Here is a 14295-nt window from a genome sequence, read left to right on the forward strand (position 1 = left end):
CTGCTGTAAAGCTGTCAGGACCGTGTCCACGCGGCAATCAGTCACACCAAATAAATCAGCCTACTGTTTGTCGCTGGAGGAACATTTTGTTTTTTGGGTGGAAACTTTCAGTGCACAGCTAGAGGTCCCCCTTGTGGCTAAATACCTTGCAGTGTGTCAATTAGGTAACCCCACACATATTTACATGTGCAAACCCCAGCCAGTCCACCCAGACACTCAGAGATCAATCTCAGTCACGCCAAAAGAGCCTTTCCCTCCGAGAAGAATGGCTGACTCTCTGTGTCGATGGTGCCATCCGCCTGCCAAGGCTTCTTCGCACACAGTCAAGGAGCGGGGCAAATGGGGAAGCAAGAAGGAGTTCATCCTGTCTGCAGCCGGTGCTATTATAGGACTTGGAAATGTTTGGAGATTCCCCTATCTGTGCTACAAGAACGGCGGCGGTGAGTGTTGTTGTTCCTTATTCTTTCAGTTCAGCATGTAAAGTGCAAAGTGTTTAATATGCTTACTATACAAAGTAATTCAAGGGCAACGGCTAAAGCTGTTTTATTGTTTAACCAAGACACAAATATAAGTTTAAGTCGTCTCTGGATAATTTGTTACAATAAAACATTAAACTCGCGGAGGACTGAGAGGAATCAACACGTCATAAGCTTGTAAAACACACCGTATTTAACGAGACATAAGTTGCCAAACACTTCATTATGAGTTCATTATGACTGTATTTGTATGGAGACAAACCTACTGACCTTCTCCCTCCACTTCACTTCTGATGACTAACAGTGTTATGAAAGTTTATTAAAAAAAGTGTGGCTGTAGTTAGGTAAGGAGCAGCGTTACATTCTTCGCTAACACCCTTTGATGTTAATCTGATTTGGAGATTGGGTGCTTTGAACAGGATAGTAAAGTGATTCTTTTGCAGTCCGGTGGTACAAGTGTCCGGTCTCAGGACGAGTTTAGAGCACACGGGAAGCCAAAGGGAGACATGCAGTAAAGGTTATTTGATTATTCCAGATATTCAAATGATCTCTTTCCAAAGACGACATGTGAAATATGTCATCTAGTTTAGGAAAAACTGATGAACTGTAAGATCACAGCTTAGTATTTATGCTATATAGATAAATATCATGAACGACTCAAATCTTCATCAGCACTTTTGTAGCTACAACATTTTTTTTATTAGAGTTATATTGAGAAACTATGAATACGTCTGAAACACAAAACTATTACTACTGTTGTAAACATGGTGAGGAAAGTTTAATCCTAGTATTACAATGTGTATTATTAGTACTTTTAGCATTCTTCCCGTCAGCAGTTGGGCTCATAAATAAAACCCGGGACCCCCACTGACTTTGTTTTTGGAGAAGATGTTCCACATCCTCTGCTCTTTATGTAATATCTAATGCACTAAACACTTTATTTTACATTTGAACAATATACGTCACTTTTGCACCAGTGTACATCTTCATCTCTTGATGTATATTTATCGTTTGCACCATCCAGACAAGTAAAGTCCCTTTCATGTGCAACATGAATGCTTCTGATTAGTTCCTGCACATTTGGATTGGTTTGTATCCTTTGTTTTAATGAAATTGACTTAAAAGCCCATTGGCCCTGATTTCCTACTCATGCAGTCAATGAGGTTAGGTTCAATGCAGACATCTGATGAAATGTACTATATTTTCATCCTATGTCTGTGACTGGTTAAACATCTCTCTCAAAGCAGCCCTTCTATGCTGTAACGAATGACAAATAGTTATTTCTAAATCTAGTCAAGAGTGTTGAAAAGGTCATGAGCTATATTTGAAATATTTTAACCACATGTGGTTAATGTATCTGGTTACAATATCATTTGAATGTGGTTGTTTTTAAATCATGGACAGCGCCGGAGTCACCAAGCAGATCTGAGGTTCATACCTGCATTTTGCAAACACAGCATCGGTGGAAACGGGATGGGAACTTCCCTGCACCCACTAAACCGCATTATGTGAAATAATGGCTGCTGCAGTCAATGTTTATCACAGAAAACAAATACGATTGAGTGACGAGAAACGGGAAAACTAGCAACCTGATCCAGGTAATGAAGACACAGCACCGTGGATGTGGAAGGAAACACTTACTTGTTACTGCTTAGACCGATCAATAGCTGCGGCGGCAGGTGATCAACTATTATTGGTATTATTAATAGTACATTCTTCTCTGGTTCCAGCTTCTTCTGCATTTTTGTTGTTGTATTAGTGACTTTATTTTGTTGGGGTTGTTGGACTGTTGGTCAGATAAACCAACACATCATTTGGGCTACAGCTTACCTCCAGTGACTGAAGAAAAATGCAATCAATTGCAATTGGTCCATTGTTTGTGTTGAGTTTCTTAAGGTTATACAGTAGACACACAACTGCACATCCGTGCTGAACCAACACACTTAGCTGAGTAATCTGTCTTGCAGGGTAAACAAGAATAAAACTTCCAAATAAATAAATAACAATAAATAAATCCAAACATTTGGCCCAAATATTAAAAGACAAATGCTGTTGTATGAGATGAGGGATCTACTCCGTGGGTTGGGTTACATGTACTGGTGTTACTGGATTTAAGATTCCCACATTAACAAGGTGATGTTGTCCTCATTATCCCACTTCAAAGTATAAACATTTATTTATCAAATCTCGAACTGCCTTATTTTATACCAACTCTTAATATTATAATGCATTTTTTAATAACCTGCAGGAAAACCAAAAAGGCAAACTTCAGCTCGTTCAAAACACTGTGGAAGACAAGAGACCACGTCAGACCAGTTCTAAGTGCTCTTCAATGGCTTCCTCTAACATTTCATAGATTATGAGGTCTTTGTCACATACAAAGCCCTTCAATGAATGAACCTGCCTCTTGTATCCATTGAATTACTCACGGGGAGTCACTTTGAATTCTTGCCCAGAAGTTTCGATTATATCACGGCCATGTTTTCATAAATCAAGGTTTCATAACCAGTGACCCTCCTCTCGCTACCTGGTACCTCCTCTCTGGACCGGTTTGTGTAGGACGTCACAGTCGTGTCCCTCACCTGAAGGTTCTGAACGATGTTGAAGGCAATCGACACTTAAGCACGACACCATCAGCAGTTTGCACATGCGAAAGAGACAAAGTGGCCTCGTGAACCGCTGATGAGTAACAGTTTATTTCCCAGAATCCTGGTGTGAAAAAGTTATCGGCCTGCGTTGATTCTTGCTTTGGGTTCTGGAGAAACGCTCGAACGCTCAGCGACACCAGAACACGTCTCACTGTGTATAATAAATCCGTGTTGACGAGGGAAGGAGAAGAGTTATTGCAAAATGTTGGCAGAAACATTCATCAGCGGATCTTATTACGGGCGGTGGTCTTAAGTTTAAATTTAGTTACATCATGGTGCTTTCAAGCCAAATTCAGTAAAAAATGACTTTTCGTGAAGGAAAATCATAACGTTACCAAGATGTGTTAAAATATAATCTTGCAGCATTCAGGAATTTGAATGTTACAGTTGATGAAAGGAGGTGTTTTTGTAGCATTATTTTATTCTGTAATCATTTGGACCACAGCCTTTTTATGCAAATAACCACTACAGATTGCTACATGTGTATATATATATATACACTAAATATTAAATCATTATGTATAGGCCTATTACAATATTCTGTTAAAGAAATGTGAGAACCCTGAAACTGGGATATTTTTCAAAAGAAAGCTAAACGCATCTCTTTACTTTAACTTGCTACTTACTTTGTATTTGCTTTACTGAATGTTCCTGTCAACCCTCTTTAGTCTTCATCTTGAATCTAAAATACATTCCAAAGATACGCGTGCCACATGTTATTCAACATTATCCATTTAGAAAAAGAGCAATGTGTCTGAGCCCAGGTCCGCAGCTCTAATGGGAATTCATTAGGCCTTTATCTACTGTTGTCTACTTATCAACCGTTAAGTTTCCATATATTTGGAATCATAACACATTCATGTTTGGAGGTGTGTGTGACACACTGTGCATGTTTACGATGCTTTTTTCCACACTTGCAGGCGCTTTCTTTATTCCTTACATCCTGTTCCTGGCGGTTTGTGGTATTCCTCTGTTCATACTGGAGACAGCGCTGGGCCAGTACACCAGTCAGGGAGGAATCATCTGCTGGAGGAAGATCTGCCCCCTGTTTGAAGGTAAAGTGCCCGTCAGTTAAGACTGAAAAAGCACAGCAACACAATGCCGACACTTTCTGTTGTTTCCAGGGATGGGATACGCCAGCCAAATCATCATTTTCTATGGATGCATCAGCTACGTTGTGATCTTAGCGTGGGCCTTTTTTTACCTGTTCTCTTCGTTTTCTGGTGAGCTACCGTGGGCCACCTGTAATAACACATGGAATACAGGTAAATTACTAAATTGTTCCTGAAGCATTGTAACTTTAACCTGTTTTTAAAAAAGTGTAAAGGATTTATAGGAAGAATCAACTTTCATCATTAACCCGATGGATTTCAATGGCATACTAACAAGGAAAATGTCGCATTGTCTCTTTGTATGTATGACTTAAGCAATTTAAGAAGCATGCATTTCCAGCTTGAACTATGTTTAACAATTCTTTGATATTTTTTAGATAATTGTTTGGTATTAAACAACTATAATGCCACTGTTAACCAGACCGTGCCGGTGAATGCATCAACATCTGTATCAGAGTTCTGGCAGTAAGTTCCTTTTTCCAAATTCAAGTGAATTGAGTAGAAATGTGTCACACAGTATCAAAGGAGCACGAGCTGAATACATTTAGTAAAATAGACATGTGCTTTGCAATTTCCTCAGAAATTTTATAATGTCCCTATTCAGACAAAAGGAGGTGTTGTCTGACATTAGCAAATTATATATATATATACATATATAATACTTACACACCCCTGATTCCCTTTCATTGCTGTATTCCTGCACTTTCCACCTCTAACACAGCAGAGTACCAATGAACCAGATTAATGTAGGTATGTTGGACACGACAACTTGTAAACAACTCTTCCAAAATGAGATCTTTTAGATCGGTTGATTAATTGAGGTTACAAATGACAAAGCTAACCATTTAACTAAATATCACTCATGCTTCAATTAGCTGCACTTTCCTCTCATTGCCTGAGTTTGTGTGTTACAAATACTAACAACTATAACTACTATATCTACAAGTGTTTTTAATCATTATTGATTAATTATTTAAATCAAATCAAAAGTCAGCTCCATTAAGTTGAGACATTCAAGTTTGTGATTATTCAATTGTATATACTGCGAGAGTTCACAAAAGCAGTTGTATGGTTGCAAAAGTGATATTGTCAGGATTTATATACAGTATGTTGACGGTAACACCATGAAATGGTCCATATTTGTATATACATATAATCACATATAATCACTTGTAAATATGTATTTTCATCAAAAAGATCCCATTAGATAAAGAATTCCAGAAAAGCCAAACAAATATGGACACCCTATGTTGGAAAAGGTTTGCCATTGAAGGTTAATCCAGTCCGCTGAATGATTTACGATTACGAGTGTAATGCACCTTGGTTTTATCCTGCTCCCTGTCCTAAGCATAGAATCTGCTTTTTCATTTCTACCGTCCCTTTAATGTGAGCTAAATGCAATGTTAGCATTGAACTGGCTTGTTACACCAAAAGCCCTGAAAACACACAAGCGCAGACATTTCCATTGATCTTGACTGATTAGACTTCTTGATGTGCACAAACTGTAATTGCTTAGTATATCCATCACTCTTTCGGTATTTTTTCGAGCACCTGTTAGGGCGGGACACATATTCTCCCTAATTCACCTTGAAAAGCGGTCAAATCAACCAGAATAATTGAAAAGACCAGTGAAGGTGTGAAGTTTCTTTGATTGCACATTCATGGGTGTATTATGCACAGACGGCAGAGCTCGTACATCATTATACCTTTCAAGATCGACTTTTGGACTTGTCAATCAAAGTTGCCTCGTAGACACGCTAAGATGTACATTTCTCCAAATAATTGGTTAACGGTTCCTTGATCCTCAACAGGCGACGGGTGCTCAATTTATCAACTGGCATTGAGGATCTGGGAAACATCCAGTGGGAGCTGTCCCTGTGCCTCCTCCTGGCCTGGATCATCTGCTACTTCTGTGTCTGGAAGGGAGTGAGGTCCACGGGCAAAGTAAGACCAGGAACCAGGAACCCTGACTCAGAAATGTCACAAAATGCTCAGTGTTATTCATTTCCTAAACTCGCTTCTAATGAGTTTTCACTTTTCGGGGGATTGGTCCTTGTGGTGAAGAGCAGTCATGTCGTTCCATCTGACTGAAACCGGGTCTGACGGTCCGCCCTGTGATGTTGTTCTGGTTCTCCAATGTTTCCTTTGGCCAGTCCCAGGAATAATGCCCGGTACCTCCAGCTATGCGTTGTTGGTGTTGGCCGCCATCAGCCCTGCTCCTGGCCAACGGAGGAGCAGCTGCAGCTGAGAGCGCTCCCCTTACTGCCGCAGCTCTGATTGCACTCTGCGACTATGAACTATTTCGGCTGATTTTGCCTTTGAATCGCACCCACTGGCCGGCTTAAGAATAACCAACACAGCAATGGCCGCTATTTCTGCTGATGGTCAAATGTATTTGTGTGGATCACACAGATGCGTTAGTATTAAATTGACTGTTTCATTACCAGTTTAATGTTCTTCCGTACCTTTCAAATCTTTATCTTAATTTGATGAATAACACTAGAGACTAAAGACATCATTTTAAAGCTCTCCAACCAATGATGTGGTATTACAATCGACCAGTCTTTGTTGGATGGATTTAATTTAAAACAGCACACAACCAATAGGACCGTTGGCCTTCATGTGTCCACATGCTCACAAGCGGGTTCGCAGCAATTATGGAACACTGTGGCACTCTCGATGGCCCAGGTCTTTATCTGTGGTTTGCCCAGACATGCAAATAGCATGCAGCTCTTTCACCTGCAACTATTAGTCAGGCCTAGAGCATTGAATCAAAGCATTATGACAGTTGGTTTTCATTATGGTGTGAAAAGTGGCTACAGGCCAATACTTGAAGTGCGTCACTGTCACGGATTTGAAATCCTCCTGCGGCAACTTTATAAAGACGGCAAAAGCAAGGAATGCTTTGTCTGTCTGTCAGTCTGTCTGCACGTCCTTTGCATATCATTCATTCCCCGTTCACTCCATCCACTTAGAACTTAGCGGGTCGATGACTTGGAGCCCTGGGAAGTGCTTTTTAAATCGAAGAAGCTTGTATTTTCAATGGTGTGAGTTTAGTATTTTATGGACATGTGAGTAGGAATGTCTTGATACCAACTCTTACCACTAATACGGCAGCTATGCTTTACATCTGTGAAGGTTACTTGGAGATAAACAACCAGTGACCCTAATATGAAATGCGTAGTTTCTGAACAGCAGCATCACCTTGGAAGTGTTTTTCAAGCCCTGATTTATTGTTTTTGAGTCCCCATGAGGCATAATCCTCTCATTGGGAATGCTGGCCATGCTGGATGAATTAGAAATGCTCAAAACACAATAACACATTTTTGGGGCCCATTTTGTTTGACCCCCCCCCTACCAAGCTGCAGTAAAAACTTGTCCTGTGTTTCTCTCCCGGTACCACAGTATGTTTTACTGCTGCTTTCTACTGTGACTCTCTGTGACCTTGGTATGTGGTGCAGCTACCTTTACTACAAAAATCCCACATTCCACATTTAAAACCACCAATTAGTTATATGATATATAGAAAAACATGCCGCTCATGTGTTCTCCATCTGAGTGGCTTTCCACGCCTTGTCATGAGCTGCTACAAAACCAGCAGCAGTTGTCCAGTTTGGAGACTTGATCCAATTTGTGAAAGTGTGGTAACGGACTGAGTGATGCATCATGCCAATCTGTCATAGAGTGTTCAAGACACATTTTTTTATCACATCGACTGAAGTCAGGGGGTCAGTGAAGGTCTCATGAGGTGGAGCGGTTCATACGGTCACGTATGGGCATTGGGGAGCACGCGTTGTGTGTAGATTATGCTTTGACCGAGGAGTCGGTCACCATGTCTCATCCCCAGTTGCAGCAGTTAAGAAATCACTCCTTTTCAGTGATCTTCATCTTCAGCTTGGATACTTTTCAGCAAACGCTGTGTGCTTTCTCTGGAAGTGATGTTCAAAATTGCATTTTTGTTGTTGTTGTTGTTGTTGTGGGCTGAATTCTGGCCACACAGCGAGCAAGCATCGCACAGCCAGTAAGAATAATGAGCCACTCACATCAACGCTTGGCTTTAGGCGTCCTACGTGACGGCCACATTCCCCTTCATCATGTTGGCCGTGCTGTTCGTCAGAGGGATGACTCTTCCTGGAGCCTTTCATGGCATCACGTACTACCTGTACCCCAATCCCGCACGACTCGCTGACCCACAGGTATCACAGAGCCTGTATTCAAACTGCCATTGGATTATTCTACAGCAGAAATAGGAGTGTAAATAAGTTGTCCCTGGCTTATAGGTTTGGATGGATGCTGGAACCCAAATATTTTATTCCTATGCGCTGTGTCTGGGATGCCTGACTACACTTGGGAGCTACAACAAGTACAACAACAACTGTTACAGGTGAGTGCTGATCCCGTGGCTACAGTTTACAGGTTGTCTAATAAACAATAGCATCGTAACAGGCTTACATCTGATGGCTGGTGGCTTGGATTAAAATTCATTCTTTTTATTCATTTGAGCTTTCACTTTTTTCCTTGCATTGTATTCCTTCATTTTTTATTTTAGGTTTCAAAGTGCCTGCTCTGTTTATCATTATTTTGTTATAGTTTTAAGGGGCCTGTGTTACCAAGAGAGAAATAAAGACATGTTTTTCTGATTCGCAGGGACTCCTTCTATCTCTGCTTGTTGAATAGTGGGACCAGCTTTATATCTGGCTTTGCCATTTTCTCAGTTCTGGGCTACATGTCCCAAAAACAGGGTGTGGACATTTCTTTGGTTGCCGAGTCAGGTACGAGCGTGAATCTCACTGTTCCTAATATTAATATCTCAAACTGTCCGATTACACAAAGCTGTTTGGTTTTTTCAGTTTTCAGATTCATCTTTGAGAATTCTTTGGCCTATAATCCTCTACTTAGGAAGCACACTGGATCAGATAGAAGCTTTGATACTGATGCCAATAATTGCTGCTCCAAAATTGAATTAAAAAAAAGACCCTGCAGAGAGCAAAGGCCTAACTTGCTGCTGCTCTCCCTTTACAGGCCCTGGGCTTGTGTTCATAGTCTACCCACAAGCTGTGACCCTTCTGCCGTGGCCCCAGGTCTGGTCGGTTTGCTTCTTCATCATGATCATCTTGTTAGGAATAGATGGACAGGTCAGCCGCAGCCACTCTGGTCCCCGGTCCCCCCCCAAAAAAATCCCACCTCCGACATTTCTTCTTTTGCTCACAGTTCACTGCTCTGTTTTTAAGGCCGTCTTGTCTTCTACAGTTTATTGGGCTTGAGAGCCTCATGACCTCTCTGTCAGACGTCTACCCGTCCCAGATCCGAAAAGGATATCGCAGAGAGAGTCTTCTGATGCTGATCTGTGCTCTTGGCTTTGGATTTGGCCTCTTTTTGGTGTCAGAGGTGAGAAGCACAGTGATCATTGGTCACGTAAACCATTCATCACGTGAGAATCATTTGCCGTTTGAACAATTGACACCCTACATTTTTTGTATTATTACCAGCAGGAGGAATTCTTTGTCTGCTTGTACAGTTTTACATCGTGCCTGAAGCGATTCCACGAAAAGGATGTTCTCTGGTTTAGGGCTTGCATCAGTGGGAGCTCTTTACTTAGCGCTAAATTTAAAAAAAGCATTGGTATCCAGACCAATTTATTGCATGCTTTAATTTCAGGGTGGTGCATACATTCTGCAGATCTTTGACCACTATGTTTGCAGTGGTCCCACTCTACTTCTGATGGCTATCTTCCAGTCAGTGGTTATTGGATGGATTTATGGTAAGGAGCAGTTTTCATTGGGGCAGCTACATCACACTGAGTGCACAGCCTTTTTGTATTTTAAAAAGCTCAGAATATATTATGCTTTCCCTTTGAAAGCAGCTAAATTAAGTGAAATGATATAGGCTTCATACTTCTTAGCATGTGTGATGTGTTTTTTTTCTCTGTCCAAGGTGCTGATCGCTTCTGTGACAACATCAAGGACATGATCGGGTACAGACCGCTGACAATGATCAAGTACTCCTGGTTGTATGGAACCCCCCTCGTTTGCAGTGTAGGTGTTTTAAAAAGGACAGTATTTTACATTGTGCACAAAGCGTTTCTTTGCTATTGCCTAGCAACTTCCTTACTAGGCAACAGTTACTTCCTGTCAGCTGATGCCATTCACACGCATGTTATACCATTAGGTTCACTTCTATGGGACTGTTTATGGAAGAGAGCTTTCCGATTGATCACACAATGAATAATTGTGAGTTGCTTCCCTTTAAAGGGCACTCTCGTGTTTCTGCTGCTGAGGTACACCCCCCTGAGGTTCAACAACTCCTACATCTATCCCTGGTGGGCGTACGGCATCGGCTGGTTTCTGGCCATGTCGTCTCTGGTGATGATTCCAGTTACCATGGTGTGGAAACTCACCAAAGTAAAAGGGACTCTGTGGCAGGTCAGTGGTGGTGGTGACCATTATTTTACATTTGGTCATCTACAGATTTAAAGCATTATCTTGTGGTTTTTTTTTATTGTTTGCACTGTGACGTTGTTGGTTGTGCACAGTGCGAAGTCTGCTCTTCTTTGACAATGTTAATACTTTCCTGTAGCGTCTCCAGAGGAGCTCCCAGCCTGCAGCTGACCTCCCAGGAATGACAAAGCAGATGGAAAGCATCCGCGCCTCACACCACATCCGTGATGGTGGACACGACGGCATTGTGTACTGAATGCCAAGCCTTAAAAAAAAACGTTTTCGTAAGATCAGGTTATGGTGGTTATTAATCATTTACATATTTGGGGTTTTACGGTGTGGTTATTGTTTACAGTATATTAAATATCTATTGTAACTGGAGGTGAACTTGTTTAGTGATTGAGGAGCCAAATTGAAATCCCAACACTTCTGGTGCAATCGTTGGTGTGACTGGAAAATGTGACTTTGAGACAAAGGATCATCCCTAAATGAAAACATGGCTTTTTCACCTCTAAAACAGCATACAAAGTGTAAAGAGGGAAACAGCTCGCCGAGCACCTCTCAAGTACACAAACACATCCTTTGTTTAATCTGCACGTGCAGTGTTTTCACAGTGTTAGAATATTTGGATATTTTAATTCAGTAAAAGTGTTAATAAAACAATGTGAAGGCTCTTTGGGAACCTTCCTTAAGCAAGTGTTTAAAGGTCATCTAAATCAATTAAAAGTACTTCAGATGAGAGAACTTATTGTGCGGGAAAATGTCAGTGTTTCACCTTCAAGTATTTGGATTCATTTAAGGTGCTGTAGTAAATGTTTTACTGCTCTGGACGTGATGTTATAATTTCAAAGACCCCAGCCCTACATCATGGAATCACTTAAAAAAAAAATAACATTTAAATAAGTGATCAGGAGTATGATTGGTCTTTTTTATTTACTCAATAATAACTTGACAGAGCCAGGACAGTTATTCCCTCTTGCTTCTTATTAAGTTAAACCGAGAGAGCTGTTTCAACGATGGGATATCGGTCCTAACTAGATACTAAATAAGCATATATTTTATCACTTCAGGTCAAATAAACTATTTCCTTAATTTTTTAGTTTTAGTAACATAGAACTTATTTTCTTCAGGATCAGTATGTGTGGCAAAATTAACTAAAAAAAAAGATCTAATAATTCCATTGACCCAATAACCCAAGTCCTTGGACTCAGTTTAGTTACACGGTTTAATCTATAGAATCACATCTCGTTACACGTTTCCTGTGGTTTGTTTAAAATCGGACACAAAATGCTGCTTCTCCGGATTTTCTAGCAGACCAAGTCAGACACGTCTTTCCCTTCTGTGAAACTCTCAAGGTCCTGAAGCTACGGCACCAACATCAAATGTCATTTCCCACATTGTCTGATATTCTTTTGAGATGTATTGGTGGTTTTACTATGTCTAATTGTTTTTACATTCAATGTTTCTTTTAGAACATATATTAAGCCAAATATACCTCACAATAGGTGTTAAACTACGTTGTCTGAATTTATAATGCAATTCCTATAGTGCCTCAACACATTTTGTAGTTTTATTATTTTCTTGATGACCATATTGATGGGTGCTTTATTTCATACTTGGTTTCTTTATACATTATATTTATATAATATATGACATTCTGGGGGAATATTGTTTATTATTTTCTTTCTTTTTACATATGGATGACCTTTGTGAACTAAAATAAAGTTAGATTTGTTTACTCTTGGATGAATTGTCTTAATATTCACTTACTTTTCTGACTTGATGGCCTTTCACACAGAAACACTTGTCAATAGAAGGATAATTAACAAATTATCATATACATTAAACTGGACCCATCTTTTTTTGTGTGCCCTATAGTAGACACAGAGATCTTACTGACCTGAACCTTTGTCTGTTATTCGTTTTATTTGGTAGAAATAAAGCAGTCATTGTCAATGTCATCCATTCCTCATACCATTTATAAAAAAAACAATACTTGAAACATTTATTGAATAAAAAAAGAAGTTTTTGTTTAATTGGATACATTTGTTCGGATGATTTTTATATCGTCGACTGGTCGATCTTGACCGTTTGTTTCTACCATGCCGATTCGGTTCAGCACTCCCATTCCCTGGTATACTCTTCCAAAAATAGTGTGCTTTCCATCCAACCACTGAGTGGGACCAAGAGTCAAGAAGAACTGGCTTCCATTTGTGTCTGGTCCTGCATTGGCCATCGCCAAAATACCAGCACCTAACAGACACAGAAATGAAATCAAAGAAATTACACATTGGGACTTTTTACTCTTAAATGTATCACATAACATTTAAAACACTATTTCATACTATGCTTTGATATTTTTATCATTAAGTATTATTTCCATGGATATAAAACAAACAGTTTATTAAAATTTATTGTTTTCGATGAATGACATTGAGGACTCAGTCACAGACTGAATTAAGTCTTTTCTTTATTTACCAACATATATTCACCTGCTCCACATCTACCACTTTGTATTTAAGTGAGATTTTTCCACTGCGATTACCTGTGAATTTCAGTTCTGGGCTCAGCTCGTCTTCAAACTGCTTCCCAAATATGGAGGCACCACCACGGCCTGTTGGTGGAATATAAGATCAGTAAAACACAGAAGTAGTATCAAGTGAGGTAAAGTAACAAGAAAGTACAAACATTTAACTTGGAGTCTCTAATGGTCTCATTTTTGAGTAATTGAAGGGAGAGATTTGAGAGAATCTAGTTCATCCCATTCTATGGTTATGAGTGCATGTGTTTAACCCACCTGTTCCCGTAGGGTCTCCTCCTTGCACCATGAAATCTTTGATTATTCGGTGAAACTTTGTGTTGACGAAGTAGCCCCTTCTGGAAAGCTCTGCGAAGTTCTTGCATGTTTTTGGTGCATGTCTCCAGTACAGCTCCACTACAACAGTACCCATCCTGCAATGCACGTCAGTATTAACGATAGATGTTAGTATTTACCTTATTTCAACGGCACAGGCAGCACTGTGGCGTGCTAAAAATGACCCAAAACCCTTGTATTTGAGTATTGCGAAAGTTACCACGTAAATAAAGGCAACAAACGCTAACATTAGCTAAAGTTTAGCATCGAGTTACTGGGGGCTAGCTTAGCTCAGTTAGCATACAGCGGTTTTAATAAAATCTTACGTGGTATCCAGAGCCACCGTTGGCGGCTGCCATGTGTCTGGAGGTATCCCTGACATTTTTAATCCTAACGGAACACTTTAATGGGATTCAGACAAACTTGTTTGTATAAAATCTACGTGATTGCAGCCTAGCGCGTTTTTTCAATTCATTTCAGCGGGGAGTTTCTTCCTCGTTGGCAGCCGCGCTCGTTCCTGCGCAGAAGACGAGGTGGCACGAAGTCGGCTACAGCTGACCGCCCTCTAGCGAAGGAAACACGGCAATTCGCCATTGACATTGCATGCACCATATTATACAATTACTACACTAATAATGTGGATTGCGTTTAGACGTAGTAATTCGGTTTGTGCCATCCCACAATATCGTCAAACGACCCAACCTTTGAGTTCCTTCACCCAGGGCACGTTTCCCTATGCCTTGTTTTGTTCATCCGATGTAGTTCGCA

At 40.3% G+C, this 14295-nt stretch overlaps 2 protein-coding genes across 2 annotated transcripts; one reads left to right on the forward strand and one right to left on the reverse strand.

Annotated features, from left to right (window-relative positions):
- Positions 1-199: 199 nt before the first annotated feature.
- Positions 200-12417, forward strand: LOC119229839 (sodium- and chloride-dependent GABA transporter 2). Its single transcript, XM_037490603.2, has 14 exons — positions 200-440; positions 4045-4179; positions 4249-4389; positions 4614-4701; positions 6048-6180; positions 8298-8432; positions 8517-8620; positions 8884-9008; positions 9259-9371; positions 9487-9624; positions 9895-9997; positions 10171-10271; positions 10488-10658; positions 10813-12417. The coding sequence occupies exons 1-14, from the start codon at positions 266-268 to the stop codon at positions 10927-10929; spliced, it is 1779 nt and encodes a 592-aa protein (XP_037346500.2). The 5' UTR covers positions 200-265; the 3' UTR covers positions 10930-12417.
- A 140-nt stretch (positions 12418-12557) lies between these two features.
- Positions 12558-14060, reverse strand: ppil1 (peptidylprolyl isomerase (cyclophilin)-like 1). Its single transcript, XM_037490607.2, has 4 exons — positions 13854-14060; positions 13471-13625; positions 13219-13287; positions 12558-12926 (listed from the first exon to the last, which is right to left on the reverse strand). Exons 1-4 carry the CDS (start codon positions 13907-13909, stop codon positions 12706-12708), a joined length of 501 nt encoding a protein of 166 aa, XP_037346504.1. The 5' UTR covers positions 13910-14060; the 3' UTR covers positions 12558-12705.
- Positions 14061-14295: the final 235 nt, after the last annotated feature.

The sequence above is a fragment of the Pungitius pungitius genome, chromosome 8, assembly GCF_949316345.1.
Source record: "Pungitius pungitius chromosome 8, fPunPun2.1, whole genome shotgun sequence".
NCBI lineage: Eukaryota > Metazoa > Chordata > Actinopteri > Perciformes > Gasterosteidae > Pungitius > Pungitius pungitius.